The sequence below is a fragment of the Oncorhynchus kisutch genome, unplaced genomic scaffold (genome assembly GCF_002021735.2).
Source record: "Oncorhynchus kisutch isolate 150728-3 unplaced genomic scaffold, Okis_V2 Okis06b-Okis10b_hom, whole genome shotgun sequence".
In the NCBI taxonomy this organism is placed as follows: Eukaryota; Metazoa; Chordata; class Actinopteri; order Salmoniformes; family Salmonidae; genus Oncorhynchus; species Oncorhynchus kisutch.
The window spans coordinates 19,478,808-19,498,807 of record NW_022261983.1 but is presented as its reverse complement, the minus strand read 5'-3'; the positions used below and the strand labels follow the sequence as shown (position 1 = coordinate 19,498,807).

At 45.8% G+C, this 20,000-nt stretch overlaps 1 protein-coding gene across 1 annotated transcript in view; it reads right to left on the bottom strand.

Moving 5' to 3' along the window:
* rbfox1 (RNA binding fox-1 homolog 1) overlaps nt 1–18,134 on the bottom strand; it is a gene marked incomplete in the record, with an annotated part of 138,558 nt that extends 120,424 nt beyond the window's left edge. Inside the window, 2 exon segments of the mRNA XM_031814022.1 lie at nt 13,158–13,403; nt 17,934–18,134. Of these exon segments, the coding sequence (XP_031669882.1) occupies nt 13,158–13,403; nt 17,934–17,969 (282 nt within the window).
* Between the last annotated feature and the right edge of the window lie 1,866 nt (nt 18,135–20,000).

Genomic DNA, 20,000 nt, shown 5'->3' with positions numbered 1-20,000 from the left:
ACATCCAGGAAGTTGTCTTTCACGTCCAGGAAGTTGTCTAAAAGGCATTGAATGTGTTGTTGCCTAATTGTTTTCTCAGTAGGTTTCTCTACTTTCCTTCCATCTGTCTCTGTCTTAATATCATTCAGTTCCTTTGGCTTCGATGCCTCATGAGTGAGTTTTGTTCAAGTATCTTATGTAAGTAAAGTATCTTATGTGTTTATTAACCCTTTATTTAACTAGACAAGTTAAGAACAAATTCTTAATTATAATGACTGAATATACTGGCCAAACCCGGACCACTGTGATTTATGTCTGTGATCTGATTGGGTGTTAGTTGCCTGACTGTAAACACTCTGAGAGACTCAGGGTTGAGGTCAGTGATTAAGTAGACTGTGATTTTGCTGTGATCTGATTGGGTGTTAGTTGCCTGACTGTGAACCCTCTGAGAGACTCAGGGTTGAGGTCAGTGATTAAGTAGACTGTGATTTATGTCTGTGATCTGATTGGGGGGTGTTAGTTGCCTGACTGTAAACGCTCTGAGAGACTCTGGGTTGAGGTCAGTGATTAAGTAGACTGTGATTTTGCTGTGATCTGATTGGGGGGTGTTAGTTGCCTGACTGTGAACCCTCTGAGAGAGTCTGGGTTGAGGTCAGTGATTAAGTAGACTGTGATTTTGCTGTGATCTGATTGGGGGTGTTAGTTGCCTGACTGTGAACACTCTGAGAGACTCTGGGTTGAGGTCAGTGATTAAGTAGACTGTGATTTTGCTGTGATCTGATTGGGGGGTGTTAGTTGCCTGACTGTGAACCCTCTGAGAGACTCAGGGTTGAGGTCAGTGATTAAGTAGACTGTGATTTTGCTGTGATCTGATTGGGGGGTGTTAGTTGCCTGACTGTGAACCCTCTGAGAGACTCTGGGTTGAGGTAAAATATAATATGAATGTGATAAAGTAATCTACAGTACTACTGCCAAGGGATGAGCTATAGGTGTACCTACCATAGGATTCCCCTCTAACCATTGACTATGTACAGACCCAGTGTCTAACAGAGCTATAGGTGTACCTACCATAGGATTCCCCTCTAACCATTGACTGTGTACAGACCCAGTGTCTAACAGAGCTATAGGTGTACCTACCATAGGATTCCCCTCTAACCATTGACTATGTACAGACCCAGTGTCTAACAGAGCTATAGGTGTACCTACCATAGGATTCCCCTCTAACCATTGACTATGTACAGACCCAGTGTCTAACAGAGCTATAGGTGTACCTACCATAGGATTCCCCTCTAACCATTGACTGTGTACAGACCCAGTGTCTAACAGAGCTATAGGTGTACCTACCATAGGATTCCCCTCTAACCATTGACTATGTACAGACCCAGTGTCTAACAGAGCTATAGGTGTACCTACCATAGGATTCCCCTCTAACCATTGACTGTGTACAGACCAGTGTCTAACAGAGCTATAGGTGTACCTACCATAGGATTCCCCTCTAACCATTGACTATGTACAGACCCAGTGTCTAACAGAGCTATAGGTGTACCTACCATAGGATTCCCCTCTAACCATTGACTATGTACAGACCCAGTGTCTAACAGAGCTATAGGTGTACCTACCATAGGATTCCCCTCTAAACCATTGACTGTGTACAGACCCAGTGTCTAACAGAGCTATAGGTGTACCTACCATAGGATTCCCCTCTAACCATTGACTGTGTACAGACCCCAGTGTCTAACAGAGCTATAGGTGTACCTACCATAGGATTCCCCTCTAACCATTGACTATGTACAGACCCAGTGTCTAACAGAGCTATAGGTGTACCTACCATAGGATTCCCCTCTAACCATTGACTATGTACAGACCCAGTGTCTAACAGAGCTATAGGTGTACCTACCATAGGATTCCCCTCTAACCATTGACTGTGTACAGACCCAGTGTCTAACAGAGCTATAGGTGTACCTACCATAGGATTCCCTCTAACCATTGACTATGTACAGACCCAGTGTCTAACAGAGCTATAGGTGTACCTACCATAGGATTCCCCTCTAACCATTGACTATGTACAGACCCAGTGTCTAACAGAGCTATAGGTGTACCTACCATAGGATTCCCCTCTAACCATTGACTGTGTACAGACCCAGTGTCTAACAGAGCTATAGGTGTACCCTACCATAGGATTCCCCTCTAACCATTGACTGTGTACAGACCCAGTGTCTAACAGAGCTATAGGTGTACCTACCATAGGATTCCCCTCTAACCATTGACTGTGTACAGACCCAGTGTCTAACAGAGCTATAGGTGTACCTACCATAGGATTCCCTCTAACCATTGACTATGTACAGACCCAGTGTCTAACAGAGCTATAGGTGTACCTACCATAGGATTCCCCTCTAACCATTGACTATGTACAGACCCAGTGTCTAACAGAGCTATAGGTGTACCTACCATAGGATTCCCCTCTAACCATTGACTGTGTACAGACCCAGTGTCTAACAGAGCTATAGGTGTACCTACCATAGGATTCCCCTCTAACCATTGACTATGTACAGACCCAGTGTCTAACAGAGCTATAGGTGTACCTACCATAGGATTCCCCTCTAACCATTGACTATGTACAGACCCAGTGTCTAACAGAGCTATAGGTGTACCTACCATAGGATTCCCCTCTAACCATTGACTATGTACAGACCCAGTGTCTAACAGAGCTATAGGTGTACCTACCATAGGATTCCCCTCTAACCATTGACTGTGTACAGACCCAGTGTCTAACAGAGCTATAGGTGTACCTACCATAGGATTCCCCTCTAACCATTGACTATGTACAGACCCAGTGTCTAACAGAGCTATAGGTGTACCTACCATAGGATTCCCCTCTAACCATTGACTATGTACAGACCCAGTGTCTAACAGAGCTATAGGTGTACCTACCATAGGATTCCCCTCTAACCATTGACTATGTACAGACCCCAGTGTCTAACAGAGCTATAGGTGTACCTACCATAGGATTCCCCTCTAACCATTGACTATGTACAGACCCAGTGTCTAACAGAGCTATAGGGTGTACCTACCATAGGATTCCCCTCTAACCATTGACTATGTACAGACCCAGTGTCTAACAGAGCTATAGGTGTACCTACCATAGGATTCCCCTCTAACCATGACTATGTACAGACCCAGTGTCTAACAGAGCTATAGGTGTACCTACCATAGGATTCCCCTCTAACCATTGACTATGTACAGACCCAGTGTCTAACAGAGCTATAGGTGTACCTACCATAGGATTCCCCTCTAACCATGGACTAGGTACAGACCCAGTGTCTACCAGAGCTATAGGTGTACCTACCATAGGATCCCCTCTAACCCATTGACTATGTACAGACCCGTGTCTACAGAGCGATAGGTGTACCTACCATAGGATTCCCCTCTAACCATTGACTAGTGTACAGACCCGTGTCTAACAGGAGCTATAGGGTTACCCTACCTAGGATTCCCCTCTAACCATGACTATGCTACAGACCCAGTGTCTAACAGAAGCTTATAGGTTTTGTACCTACCAATGGATTTCCCCTCTAACCATTGCCTATGTACGACCAAGTGTCTAACAGAGGCGAATAGGTTGTACCTACCCTAGGATTCCCTCTACACCCATTGACTGTGTTACAGGGGACCCCGTGATCTAACACGAGTTATTAGGTGTACCTACCATAGGATTTCCCCTCTAACCATTTGACTGTGTTACATGACCACGTGTCTAACAGAGCTATAGGTGTACCTACCATAGGATTCCCTCTAACCATTGACTATGTACAGACCCAGTGTCTAACAGAGCTATAGGTGTACCTACCATAGGATTCCCTCTAACCATTGACTGTGTACAGACCCAGTGTCGAACAGAGCTATAGGTGTACCTACCATAGGATTCCCCCTCTAACCATTGACTATGTACAGACCCAGTGTCTAACAGAGCTATAGGTGTACCTACCATAGGATTCCCCTCTAACCATTGACTATGTACAGACCAGTGTCTAACAGAGCTATAGGTGTACCTACCATAGGATTCCCCTCTAACCATGACATGTACAGACCCCAGTGTCTAAACAGAGCATAGGTGTACCTACCATAGGATTCCTCTACACCATTGACTATGTACAGAACCCAGTGTCTAACAGAGCTATAGGTGTACCTACCATAGGATTCCCCTCTAACCATTGACTATGTACAGACCCCAGTGTCCTAACAGAGCTATAGTGTACCTACCATAGGATTCCCTCTAACCATGACTATGTACAGACCCAGTGTCTAACAGATCTATAGGTGTACCTACCNCCCTCTCTCCTTCTCCCCTCTTCCTCCGCCTCTCCTCCCCTCTCTTCCGTCTCCGCTCTCTCCTTCTCCCCTCTCCTCCCCCTCTCTCCGTCTCCCCCTCTCCTTCTCCCCTCTCCTCCCCTCTCTCCTTCTCCCCTCTCCTCCCCTCGTATCCATCTCCCCTCTCTCCTTCTCCCCTCTCTCCTTCTACCCCTCTCCTCCCCTCTCTTCTGTCTTCCCTCTCTCCTTCTCCCCTCTCCTCCCCTCTCTCCGTCTCCCCTCTCTCCTTCTCCCCTTTCCTCCCCTCTCTCTGTCTTCGCTTCTGCTCTCCTTCTCCCCATCTCCTTCCCCCTCTCTCCCCTCTCCCTCTCTCCTCCTCTCCTCTCCGCCCCTCTCTCCTCCTCCCCTCCTTCCTCCTCCTCCCCTCTCGCTCCTTCCCCCCTCTCTCCTCTCTCTCCCTCTCCTCCTCTCTCTCCGTCTATCCCCTCTCTCCTTCCTCCCCTCGTCTCCTCTCCCCCCCTCTCTCCCCTCTCATCTGTCTCCCCTCTCTCCTTCTTCTCCCCTCTCCTCCGCCTCTTCATTCAATTTCAATTCAATTCACAAGGGCTTTATTGGCATGGGAAACATGTGTTTAACATTGCCAAAGCAAGTGAGGTAGACAACATTACAAAGTGAATATTATAAAGTGAAAAACAACAAAAATTAACAGTAAACATTACACATACAGAAGTTTCAAACAGTAAAGACATTACACATGTCATATTATATATATATACAGTGTTCTAACAATGTACAAATGGCTAAAGGACACAAGATAAAATAAATAAGCATAATATGGGTTGTATTTACAATGGGTTTGTTCTTCACTGGTTGCCCTTTCTCGTGGCAACAGGTCACAAATCTTGCTGCTGTGATGGCCACATGTGGAATTTCACCCAGTAGATATGGGAGTTTTTCAAAATTGGATTTGTTTCGAATTCTTTGTGGATCTGTGTAATCTGAGGGAATATGTCTCTCTAATATGGTCATACATTGGGCAGGAGGTTAGGAAGTGCAGCTCAGTTTTCCACCTCATTTTGTGGGCAGTGAGCACATAGCCTGTCTTCTCTTGAGAGCCATGTCTGCCTACGGCGGGCCTTTCTCAATAGCAAGGCTATGCTCACTGAGTTCTGACATAGTCAAGGCTTTCCTTAATTTTGGGTCAGTCACAGTGGTCAGGTATTCTGCCGCTGTGTTACTCTCTGTGTAGGGGCCAAATAGCATTCTAGTTTGCTCTGTTTTTTTGTTAATTCTTTCCAATGTGTTAAGTAGTATCTTTTTGTTTTCTCATGATTTGGTTGGTCTAATTGTGCTGCTGTCATGGGGCTCTGTAGTGTGTGTTTGTGTTTGTGAACAGAGCCCCAGGACCAGCTTGCTTAGGGGACTCTTCTCCAGGTTCATCTCTCTGTAGGTGATGGCTTGTTATGGAAGGTTTGTGAATCGCTTCCTTTTAGGTGGTTGTAGAATTTAACAGCTCTTTTCTGGATTTTGATAATTAGTGGGTATCGGCCTAATTCTGCTCTGCATGCATTATTTGGTGTTTCTACGTTGTACACGGAGGATATTTTTGCAGAATTCTGCATGCAGAGTCTGAATTTGGTGTTTGTCCCATTTTGTGAAGTCTTGGTTGGTGAGCGGACCCCAGACCTCACAACCATAAAGGGCAATGGGCTCTATGACTGATTCAAGTATTTTTAGCCAAATCCTAATTGGTATGTTGAAATTTATGTTTCTTTTGATGGCATAGAATGCCCCTTCTTGCCTTGTCTCTCAGATCGTTCACAGCTTTGTGGAAGTTACCTGTGGTGCTGATGTTTAGGCCAAGGTATGTATAGTTTTTTGTGTGCTCTAGGGCAACAGTTTCTAGATGGAATTTGTATTTGTTGGTCCTGGTTGACTGGACCTTTTTTGGAACACCATTATTTTGGTCTTACTGAGATTTACTGTCAGGGCCCCAGGTCTGACAGAATCTGTGCATAAGATCTAGGTGCTGCTGTAGGCCCTCCTTGGTTGGTGACAGAAGCACCAGATCATCAGCAAACAGCAGACATTTGACTTCTGATTCTAGCAGGGGGAGGCCGGGTGCTGCAGACTTTTCTAGTGCCCTCGCCAATTCGTTGATATATATGTTGAAGAGGGTGGGGCTTAAGCTGCATCCCTGTCTAACCCCGCGACCCTGTGTGAAGAAATGTGTGTGTTTTTTGCCAATTTAACCGCACACTTGTTGTTTGTGTACATGGATTTTATATGTCGTATGTTTTACCCCCAACACCGCTTTCCATCAGTTTGTATAGCAGACCCTCATGCCAGATTGAGTCGAAGGCTTTTTTGAAATCAACAAAGCATGAGAAGACTTTGCCTTTGTTTTGGTTTGTTTGATTGTCAATTAGGGTGTGCAGGGTGAATACGTGGTCTGTTTGTACGGTAATTTGGTAAAAAGCCAATTTGACATTTGCTCAGTACATTGTTTCGTTGAGGAAATGTACGAGTCTGCTGCTCTCTCCTTCTCCCCCTCTCTCCTTCTCCCTTCTCCTCCCCTCTCTCCGTCTCCCCTCTCTCCTTCTCCCCTCTCATCCCCTCATTTTCCTGTTCTGTGTCTTTCCTAGAGTTATGAGAAGTGTGATGCTACACCCTCTCTCCTTCTCCCCTCTCCTCCCCTCTCTCCGTCTCCCCTCTCTCCTTCTCCCCTCTCCTCCCCTCTCTCCGTCTCCGCTCTCTCCTTCTCCCCTCTCCTCCCCTCTCTCCTTCTCCCCTCTCCTCCCCTCTCTCTGTCTTCCCTCTCTCCTTCTCCCCTCTCCTCCCCTCTCTCCGTCTCCCCTCTCTCCTTCTCCCCTCTCCTCCCCTCTCTCCGTCTCCGCTCTCTCCTTCTCCCCTCTCCTCCCCTCTCTCCCTCTCCCCTCTCTCCTTCTCCCCTCTCCTCCCCTCTCCTTCTCCCCTCTCCTCCCCTCTCTCCTTCTCCCCTCTCCTCCCCTCTCTCCGTCTCCCCTCTCTCCTTCTCCCCTCTCTCCTTCTCCCCTCTCCTCCCCTCTCTCTGTCTCCCCTCTCTCCTTCTCCCCTCTCTCCTTCTCCCCTCTCCTCCCTCTCTCTGTCTCCCCTCTCTCCTTCTCCCCTCTCTCCTTCTCCCTTCTCCTCCCCTCTCTCCGTCTCCCCTCTCTCCTTCTCCCCTCTCATCCCCTCTCTCCGTCTCCCCTCTCTCCGCCTCTCTCCCTCTCTCCTTCTCTCTTCCTCTCCCTGTCTCTCTCAAATCCTCTGACTCTGTCTCTCTCATCTCTCCTTCTCCCCTCTCTCCTTCTCTCTTCCTCTCCCTGTCTCTCTCAAATCCTCTGACTCGTCTCTCTCATCTCTCCTTCTCCCCTCTCTCCCTTTCCCCTCTCTCCTTCTCTCTTCCTATCCCTGTCTCTCAAATCCTCTGACTACGTCTCTCCCCTCTCTCCCTCTCTCCCTCTCCGTCTCTCTCCTTCTCCCCTCTCTGTCTCTCTTACTCTGCGCTCTCTCCTTCTCTCTTCCTCTCCCCTCTTTCCGTCTCTCTCCCCTCCTCTCTCTCTGTCTCCCCTCTCTCCTTCATCACTTCTCTTCTCCTAGTTCTCTCCTTCATCACTTCTCTTCTCCTAGTTCTCTCCTTCATCACTTCTCTTCTCCTAGTTCTCTCCTTCATCACTTCTCTTCTCCTAGTTCTCTCCTTCCAAGCTAAAGACTAACACATGCATGAAACAACTTTAAAAAGACAAACAAGAAAATAAAAACTAAGCGTTTTTCTCAGTGCTTGAAGGAGAAAATATTTCTCATTACCATGCAAACTAATACTGGATTGTATTGCACTCTGGGTGAATGGCAATATACATATTTATGAGAGAGAGAGAGAGGGATGATAAATCAAATGACTACCACAGGATGTTTGTGTCTAGACGGAAGCATTCCAAAAAAAACAGCTTTCAACATCAGATGAATTCTATTAATGAAACAACGAATCAGAACACAGCTTGAGACCTGCTGTGAAGGCCTCGGATAACCTGGTGCTCTGAGGAGAATAGTGTACACTTCTGCATCCCTGTGAAGGGTATAGTGTACACTAGGTACACTTCTGCATCCCTGTGAAGGGTATAGTGTACACTAGGTACACTTCTGCATCCTTGTGAAGGGTATAGTGTACACTAGGTACACTTCTGCATCCCTGTGAAGGGTATAGTGTACACTAGGTACAATTCTGCATCCTTGTGAAGGGTATAGTGTACACTAGGTACAATTCTGCATCCTTGTGAAGGGTATAGTGTACATTAGGTCTAATTCTGCATCCCTGTGAAGGGTATAGTGTACACTAGGTCTAATTCTGAATCCTTGTGAAGGGTATAGTGTACACTAGGTACAATTCTGCATCCTTGTGAAGGGTATAGTGTACACTAGGTACAATTCTGCATCCTCGTGAAGGGTATAGTGTACACTAGGTCTAATTCTGCATCCTTGTGAAGGGTATAGTGTACACTAGGTACAATTCTGCATCATTGTGACGGGTATAGTGTACACTAGGTCTAATTCTGCAGCCTTGTGAAGGGTATAGTGTACACTAGGTCCAATTCTGCAGCCCTGTGAAGGGTATAGTGTACACTATGTCCAATTCTGCATCCTTGTGAAGGGTATAGTATACACTAGGTACAATTCTGCATCCTTGTGAAGGGTATAGTGTACACTAGGTACAATTCTGCATCCTTGTGAAGGGTATAGTGTACACTAGGTCCAAATCTGCATCCTCGTGAAGGGTATAGTGTACACTAGGTACAATTCTGCAGCCTTGTGAAGGGTATAGTGTACACTAGGTCTAATTCTGCATCCTTGTGAAGGGTATAGTGTACACTAGGTCTAATTCTGCATCCTTGTGAAGGGTATAGTGTACACTAGGTCCAATTCTGCATCCTTGTGAAGGGTATAGTGTACACTAGGTCCAATTCTGCAGCCCTGTGAAGGGTATAGTGTACACTAGGTCCAATTCTGCAGCCCTGTGAAGGGTATAGTGTACACTAGGTCTAATTCTGCATCCTTGTGAAGGGTATAGTGTACACTAGGTACAATTCTGCATCCTTGTGAAGGGTATAGTGTACACACACACAAACACACACAACACACACACACACACACACACACACACACACACACACACACACACACACACACACACACACACACACACACACACACACACACACACACACACACACACACACACACACACACACACGCCTTACTATGGAGACGATCTGGTGTATACAGAAGTATTATATAACAGTAATAGGGTGCCTTCCTTATTCTGATATGGATTAAATGAATAAAAATGACTTGTCAATCTACACACAATACCCCATAATGACATCACAATACCCCATAATGACATCACAATACCCCATACTGACATCACAATACCCCATACTGACATCACAATACCCCATAATGACATCACAATACCCCATAATGACATCACAATACCCCATAATGACCAAACGCAAACAGTCATTTGAGAACAAAATCTTATTTACAATGACGGCCTGCACCGGCCAAGCCCGGACGACGGAGGATCAATGCACCACTTAGATCAATGTACTACTCCATTGATCATCCTTGAGATGCTTCTACAACTTGATTGGAGAACACCTGTGGTAAATTCAATTGATTGGACATGATTTGGAAAGGCACACACCTGTCTATATAAGGTCCCACAGTTGACAATGCATGTCAGAGCAAAAAACCAAGCCATGAGGTCGAAGGAATTGATCTTAGAGCTCCAAGACAGGATTGTGTCGAGGCACAGATCTGGGGAAGGGTATCAAAAATAGTCTGCAACATTGAAGGTCCCCAAGAACCCAATGGCCTCCGTCATTCTTAAAGTGAAGAAGTTTTGAACCACCAAAACCTTTCCTGAGCTGGCCAAACTGTGCAATCGGGGGAGAAGGGCCTTGGTCAGGGAGGTGACCAAGAACCCGATGGTCACTCTGACAGAGCCCCAGAGTTACTCTGTGGAGATGGGAGAACCTTCCAGAAGGACAACCATCTCTGCAGCACTCCACCAATCAGGCCTTTATGGTAGAGTGGCCAGACAGAAGCCACTCCTCTGTAAAAGGCACACCACAGTCTGCTTGGTGTTTGCCAAAAGGCACCTAAAGACTCTCAGACCTCTGGTCTGATGAAACCAAGATTGAACTCTTTGGCCTGGATGCCAAACGTCACGTCTGGAGGAAACCAGGCACCATCCCTACGGTGAAGCATGGTGGTGGCAGCATCATGCTGTGGGGATGATTTTCAGCGGCACGGACTGGGAGAATAGTTAGGATCGAGGGAAAGATGAACGAAACAAAGTATAGAGAGATCCTTGATGAAAACCTGCTCCAGGACACTCAGGACCTCAGACTGGGGTGAAGGTTCACCTTCCAACAGGACAACGACCCTAAGCACACAGCCAAGACAATGCAGCAGTGGCTCCGGGACAAGTCTCAAGGTCCTACAGCAAAGCAGCTGAATAGGCTGTTTTCTAGTGACATTCATATGGATTCATCCATAAGAATGAGGAAAGAAAACGTACCCTGTTGGAGCCAACAACAGCTAACACAACCACCTCAAGAGGAGCTAGCCAACAACAGCTAACACAACCACCTCAAGAGGAGCTAGCCAACAACAACAGCTAACACAACCACTTCAAGAGGAGCTAGCCAACAACAACAGCTAACACAACCACTTCAAGAGGAGCTAGCCAACAACAACAGCTAACACAACCACTTCAAGAGGAGCTAGCCAACAACAACAGCTAACACAACCACTTCAAGAGGAGCTAGCCAACAACAACAGCTAACACAACCACTTCAAGAGGAGCTAGCCAACAACAACAGCTAACACAACCACTTCAAGAGGAGCTAGCCAACAACAACAGCTAACACAACCACTTCAAGAGGAGCTAGCCAACAACAACAGCTAACACAACCACTTCAAGAGGAGCTAGCCAACAACAACAGCTAACACAACCACTTCAAGAGGAGCTAGCCAACAACAACAGCTAACACAATCACCTCAAGAGGAGCTAGCCAACAACAACAGCTAACACAACCACCTCAAGAGGAGCTAGCCAACAACAACAGCTAACACAACCACTTCAAGAGGAGCTAGCCAACAACAACAGCTAACACAACCACTTCAAGAGGAGCTAGCCAACAACAACAGCTAACACAACCACTTCAAGAGGAGCTAGCCAACAACAACAGCTAACACAATCACCTCAAGAGGAGCTAGCCAACAACAACAGCTAACACAACCACCTCAAGAGGAGCTAGCCAACAACAACAGCTAACACAACCACTTCAAGAGGAGCTAGCCAACAACAACAGCTAACACAATCACCTCAAGAGGAGCTAGCCAACAACAACAGCTAACACAACCACTTCAAGAGGAGCTAGCCAACAACAACAGCTAACACAATCACTTCAAGAGGAGATAGCCAACAACAACAGCTAACACAACCACTTCAAGAGGAGCTAGCCAACAACAACAGCTAACACAATCACCTCAAGAGGAGCTAGCCAACAACAACAGCTAACACAACCACCTCAAGAGGAGCTAGCCAACAACAACAGCTAACACAACCACTTCAAGAGGAGCTAGCCAACAACAACAGCTAACACAACCACTTCAAGAGGAGCTAGCCAACAACAACAGCTAACACAACCACTTCAAGAGGAGCTAGCCAACAACAACAGCTAACACAATCACCTCAAGAGGAGCTAGCCAACAACAACAGCTAACACAACCACCTCAAGAGGAGCTAGCCAACAACAACAGCTAACACAACCACTTCAAGAGGAGCTAGCCAACAACAACAGCTAACACAATCACCTCAAGAGGAGCTAGCCAACAACAACAGCTAACACAACCACTTCAAGAGGAGCTAGCCAACAACAACAGCTAACACAACCACTTCAAGAGGAGCTAGCCAACAACAACAGCTAACACAATCACCTCAAGAGGCGCTAGCCAACAACAACAGCTAACACAACCACTTCAAGAGGAGCTAGCCAACAACAACAGCTAACACAACCACTTCAAGAGGAGCTAGCCAACAACAACAGCTAACACAACCACCTCAAGAGGAGCTAGCCAAAAAACAACAGCTAACACAACCACTTCAAGAGGAGCTAGCCAACAACAACAGCTAACACAACCACCTCAAGAGGAGCTAGCCAACAACAACAGCTAACACAACCACATCAAGAGAAGCTAGCCAACAACAACAGCTAACACAACCACTTCAAGAGGAAGCTGGAAAGAAAACTAGCTGCACTTCATTTTGTTTTACCCCTTTTTCCATTTCCATGTCTTTGTTTTAGATCCCATGAAGATGATGCCATCTGATTCATGATTTCGCCTGGCTGAGAAACGCTGCCCGCCTGCAGGTCTCGTCCCGATTCCCGACACATTCATTACTCTGCGACAGCTGGAGATCGAACTTAAATATTGAAACATTGTAAATGTCAGAGGGACAGACAGCAAGGTTGATATAAACCTCCGCTGTTGAAAACTAAATGTTAGTCTTAAAGAAATGGTAGATAATGTCTAGATGACTTTCATAGTGGAGATCAAGTTTATAAATTGCCTGGCTGGGCTGATGAGATAGTGGATTGCACAGTCAGATGGAACAGAATAAATGGGCATTTTAACATTATAGATTTAGCCGGTGCTAACCAATCAGCATTCAGGATTAGATCCACCTGTTGTATAAAATAGTAATATATAACAGTAATATACAGTATGCCAGTAACAGTATATATCCAAGATGTTGTAATGAAGGAGAGATGTCATACTGTGGCTGTGGCTGAGACGGTCTGTATGCTGGTGTCCTGTCCACTCTGTTCACTGTGGTTCTGTGAAGTGGGGTACATGTTGAGAGGGTGTTCGCTGACGGGGGGCTGTCCTGTGTAGTCTGGGGGCGCAGGGTGAGGGTGTGAGGCGGTGAACTCAGCGGGCAGGCCGTTCTGAGGGGGGGCAAATTGGGCGGAGGGGTACGGCTGAGTCCTGGAGTCTGGAGGGGGAGGGGCCTCCTGGTTACCCTGCAGGGGGAGAGGAGGGAGAGAGGGGGAGAGAGTTAGTACCAGACCAGATTGAACAATTAATACAAAAAAGTCAGCCAGTCATCCATTAAGTCAGCCAGTCAATAAGTCAACCAGCCATCCAGTCGGGTCAGTAAGTCAACCAGCCAGTCAACCAGCCAGCCAGCCAGTCAACCAGCCAGTCAACCAACCAGCCAGTCAGGTCAGTAAGTCAACCAGCCAGCCAGTCAACCAATCAGTCAGTAGGTCAGCAATACAGTCAATCAATAAGCCAGCCAAACCAGCCAGCTAACCAATCAGTCAGTCAGTCTCATAGTGATTTGTAGCATGATAAACCAATAACTACTGTGGATGCTCAGACACACTCCATTCATTCATTACTACACACACACTCCCAAGAAGAAGCCTCTCTGAGTACTACAGCAGCCACCTCCAGAAAAGTCCTGAATTAAAATACAAAGAAGCATTAGCACAATGCAAACACTTTCACCTGTGTGTGTGTGTGTGTGTGTGTGTGTGTGTGTGTGTGTGTGTGTGTGTGTGTGTGTGTGTGTGTGTGTGTGTGTGTGTGTGTGTGTTTACTCTGTAAAATGTGTCACTTCGGCTCTTCTCTTCCAAGCAGTTTAGTCACCTCAACTTGATCAATTTCCACATTATTTATTGCAAGATTAGTTTAGGTTTTAGTGAATGATTTGTCCATAATACAAAGGTACCCTATTCCCTATATAGTGCACTACTTTCACACCACCATCTATTATACTAGCAGGCTTCTCTTACACCACCATCTATTTTACTAGCAGGCTTCTCCTACACCACCATCTATTATACTAGCAGGCTTCTCTTACACCATCACCATCTATTATACTAGCAGGCTTCTCTCACACCACCATCTATTATACTAGCAGGCTTCTCTCACACCACCATCTAGTTTACTAGCAGGCTTCTCTCACACCACCATCTATTTTCCTAGCAGGCTTCTCTCACACCACCACCATCTATTTTCCTAGCAGGCTTCTCTCACACCACCACCATCTATTTTCCTAGCAGGCTTCTCTCACACCACCACCATCTATTTTCCTAGCAGGCTTCTCTCACACCACCATCTATTTTACTAGCAGGCTTCTCCTACACCACCATCTATTTTCCTAGCAGGCTTCTCTCACACCACCATCTATTTTCCTAGCAGGCTTCTCTCACACCACCACCATCTATTTTACTAGCAGGCTTCTTTAAATCAATCTGTCAGCGATCAAACTGCTAAAGCAGGGTTGTCCAAGTCTGCTGCCTTGCAGTACATGGGTAAAGTCTTCCTGAATAGCGACCTGGTCCCGATCACACACTCGCTGTGCGGTAAATGAACAACCGTTTATTTTGAAGGGACAGACTTTATTATTACGACTCAATTATTAACGGTACAAATAAATAATCAATTATTAACGGTACAAATAAATAATCAATTATTAACCGGTACAAATAATAATCAATATTAACGGTACAAATAAATAATCAATTATTAACGGTACAAATAAATAATCAATTATTAACGGTACAAATAAATAATCAAATTATTAACGGTACAAATAAATAATCAATTATTAACGGTACAAATAAATAATCAATTATTAACGGTACAAATAAATAATCAATTATTAACGGTACAAATAAATAATCAATTATTAACGGTACAAATAAATAATCAATTATTAACGGTACAAATAAATAATCAATTATTAACGGTACAAATAAATAATCAATTATTAACGGTACAAATAAATAATCAATTATTAACGGTACAAATAAATAATCAATTATTAACGGTACAAATAAATAATCAATTATTAACGGTACAAATAAATAATCAATTATTAACGGTACAAATAAATAATCAATTATTAACGGTACAAATAAATAATCAATTATTAACGGTACACTAAATAAATAATCAATTATTAACGGTACAAATAAATAATCAATTATTAACGGTACAAATAAATAATCATTATTAACGGTACAAATAATAATCAATTATTAACGGTACAAATAAATAATAATAATCAAATAGATCTATTTTATTAAATCGTTAATAATTAAGTCAAATAATAAAAAGTTGACCAATGGGTCAATGTTGAGTCTGTTGATAGTGGAAATATGGTCCATTACTGGTGTCAAATTACAAATGAACCCCTTACCACCCTCATGGTAATCCTGTTGAGCGACCCAATAGGACGTTATTGGACATGTTAGGCACACGAGACAAGAGAAAAAGAAGAGTGGCATTACGGGACCGTGTTTGTGACCGTGTTAACTTCTGTATTTTTTAACTACATTTCACGCCCAAATTCAACTGCCTGCTACTCATCCCCAGAAGATAAGATACGCATATTATTAGTAGATTTGGATAGAAAACACTCTGAAGTTACTAAAACTGTTTGAATCATGTCTGTGAGTATAACATAACTTATGTAGCAGACAAAACCCCAAGGAAAAAGAGAGAGTGGGAGAGAGAGAGCGAGAGAGAGAGAGAGAGAGAGAGCGAGAGAGAGACAGAGAGAGAGAGACAGAGACAGAGAGAGAGAGAGGAGAGAGAGAGAGAGAGAGAGAGAGAGAGAGAGAGAGAGAGAGAGAGAGTTATGGCAGACAGTCAGACTTAGCTAAACGCTCTGGTGTGCATCTAATGAGAACCACATTTGGAGGCCTGAAATATGCTTTACGTGGCAGTGAGCTGGAGAAATCACACACACACACACACACACACACACACCACACACACACCACACACACACACACACCACACACACACACACACCACACACCACACACACACCAGCACACCACACACACACACACACACACACACACACACACACCACAAATAGAATATCTCTTTACCCAGTTGAAGGGAAAACATTTAAGTATTAAATACAAAAGTGTCCTTTACCCACCCACCCTCCCTCCCTCCCTCCCTCCCTCCCTCCCTCCCCTGTGTGTGTGTGTTTATTGTGTGTAAGTGCATGCGTGTGTGTGCTTTATAATCTGAAGTGCAAGGGATGCCTAAAAAGTGAAAGCTAATGTCATTTGAGATGGAGGCTCAGTAGTCAAGGACCTACTAATGTTGAGTCTGCGGTCTCTCTCTCTCTCTCTCTCTCTCTCTCTCTCTCTCTCTCTCTCTCTCTCCCTCCCTCCCTCCCTCCCTCCCTCCCTCCCTCCCTCTCTCTAAACAGTATCCAGTAGTAACAGAGAGTTAACTGCTCCATGCTCTCTGCAGTAGCTGGTTTTAGACCGAATACATTCATCTAAAGACAACACACACACACACCATGCTGAACCACAGCCCTAGCAGAGACCAGAGACACACTGAGACAGAGGGAAGGAGAGAGAGGGAGAGAGAGGAGAAGGAGAGGAAGAGAGAAGGAGAAAGAGACAGAAAGGGAGAAGGAGAGGGTGATAAAATGAGAGGGAGAGGGAGAGAGAAGGAGAGATAGACAGAACAGGAGAAGGAGAGAAGAAAAGAGAGAGAAAGAGGGGGTGAACAGCTCCTGAATAATGATGTAAAACAGTTGCTGAGGGACTGCCTCTTTCTTTATGACTCACACACACACACACCACTTCACAGCAAGTTCACACACACACACACACACACACCACTTCACAGCAAGTTCACACACACACACACACACCACTTCACAGCAAGTTCACACACACACACACACACACACACACACACACACACACACACCACACACACACACACACACACACACACACACACACACACACACACACACACACACACACACACACCACTTCACAGCAAGTTCACACACACACACACACACACACACACACACACACACACACACACACACACACACACACACACACACACACACACACACACACACCACTTCACAGCAAGTTCACACGCACACACACACCACTTCACAGCAAGTTCACACACACACACACACACACACCACTTCACAGCAAGTTCACACACACACACACACACACACACACACACACACACACACACACACACACACACACACACACACACACACACACAAACACACACCACATCAAAGCAAGTTCACACGCACACACACACCACTTCAAAGCAAGCTCACACAAACAAACAAACACACACGCACACACACGCAAACACACACACACACACGCCACGTCATAGCACCCTCACACTCACACACACACGCCACGTCATAGCACCCTCACACACACACACACACACACACACACACACACACACACACACACACACACACACACACACACACACACACACACACTCACACACACACGCCACGTCATAGCACCCTCACACACACACACACACACACACACACACACACACACACACACACACACACACACACACACACCACGTCACAGCACCCTGACCCTCCCTGCACCCGCTCTACTCTGCAGTTGCAGCACAAAAGAGAGTGGAAACAGAGAGAAAATAGAGGACTACGCTGGCTAAGCAAAAGACGAAGAAGGAGAACAAAATACCTGCTCCACCATCTTGCCTTCCTCTGTCTCCTCCATAAACACACCCAGCTGCTCTCCCTTCTTCCTCCCTTCTTCCTCCCTTCTTCCTCCCTTCTTCCTCCCTTCTTCCTCCTGCCTCCAGCATCTGCCTGCCCACAGCTAGCATCAATTATGGATGGGGCGCTGTTCCCCGTGTGTGTGTGTGTGCGTGTGTTCAGTGGGTGTGTTCAGTGTATGTGTGTGAGTGGGAGGGAGAGGAGTGAAGGGAGGGAGAGGAGGAAGGGAGGGAGAGGAGTGAAGGGAGGGAGAGGAGTGAAGGGAGGGAGGGGAGTGAAGGTGTCTCCCTTTCTCTTCTCCCTTTCTCTGTCTCTGCTTTCTCTCTCCCTTTCTCTGTGTCTCTCTTTCTCTCTCCCTTTCTCTGTCTCTCTTTCTCTCTCCCTTTCTCTGTGTCTCTCTTTCTCTCTCCCTTTCTCTGTGTCTCTCTTTCTCTCTCCCTTTCTCTGTGTCTCTCTTTCTCTCTCCTCCCTTTCTCTGTCTCTCTTTTTTCTCTCCTCCCTTTCTCTGTGTTTCCTTTCTCTCTCCCTTTCTCTGTCTCTCTTTCTCTCTCCCTTCTCTGCTCTCTTTCTCTCTCCCTTTCTCTGTGTCTCTCTTTCTCTCTCCCTTTCTCTGTCTCTCTTTCTCTCTCCCTTTCTCTGTGTTTCTCTTTCTCTCTTCCCTTTCTCTGTCTCTCTTTCTCTCTCCCTTTCTCTGTCTCTCTTTCTCTCTCCCTTTTCTCTGTGTTTTCTCTTTCTCTCTCCCTTTCTCTGTGTTTCTCTTTTCTCTCTCCCTTTCTCTGTGTCTCTCTTTCTCTCTCCCTTTCTCTGTGTCTCGCTTTCTCACTTTCTCCTTGTCTCTCTTCCTCTCTCCCTTTCTCTGTGTCTCTCTTTCTCACTTTCTCCTTGTCTCTCTTTCTCTCTCAATTTCTCCTTCTCTCTTCCTCTCTCCCATTTCTCCTTGTCTCTTTCTCCCATTTCTCCTTGTCTCTTTCTCTCTCCCATTCTCCTTGACTCCTCTTTCTCTCTCTCCATTTCTCCTTGTCTCTCTTTCTCTCTCCATTTCTCCTTCTCTCTTTCTCTCTCCCATTCTCCTTGTCTCCCTTTCTCTCTCCCATTTCTCATTGTCTCTCTTTCTCTCTCCCATTTCTCATTGTCTCTCTTTCTCTCTCCCATTCTCCTTGTCTCTCTCCCATTCTCCTTGACTCTCTTTAAACTCTCTTTTTCAATCTTTCTCATTTGTCTGTTCTGTCCATCCATTCTTTGATGTTCTTTGTTTCTAACAATAGAAATTCCTCTGCGGCATATATTTCATTTACCACATGGTACTGTCTGAAGCTATGTAGCTAGACTGGTCTGTCTCCGGGTCTGGGACAGGGTTAGACAGAGAATGGTCTCTCTCCAGGTCTGGGTCAGGGTTAGACAGAGAATGGTCTCTCTCCAGGTCTGGGTCAGGGTTAGACAGAGAATGGTCTCTCTCTAGGTCTGGGTCAGGGTAAGACAGAGACTGGTCTCTCTCCAGGTCTGGGTCAGGGTTAGACAGAGAATGGTCTCTCTCTAGGTCAGGGTAAGACAGAGACTGGTCTCTCTCCAGGTCTGGGTCAGGGTTAGACAGAGACTGGTCTCTCTCCAGGTCTGGGTCAGGGTTAGACAGAGAATGGTCTCTCTCTAGGTCTGGGTCAGGGTAAGACAGAGACTGGTCTCTCTCCAGGTCTGGGTCAGGGTTAGACAGAGAATGGTCTCTCTCCAGGTCTGGGTCAGGGTTAGACAGAGAATGGTCTCTCTCTAGGTCTGGGTCAGGGTAAGACAGAGACTGGTCTCTCTCCAGGTCTGGGTCAGGGTTAGACAGAGAATGGTCTCTCTCTAGGTCAGGGTAAGACAGAGACTGGTCTCTCTCCAGGTCTGGGTCAGGGTTAGACAGAGAATGGTCTCTCTCTAGGTCTGGGTCAGGGTAAGACAGAGACTGGTCTCTCTCCAGGTCTGGGTCAGGGTAAGACAGAGAATGGTCTCTCTCCAGGTCTGGGTCAGGGTTAGATGGAGACTGGTCTCTCTCCAG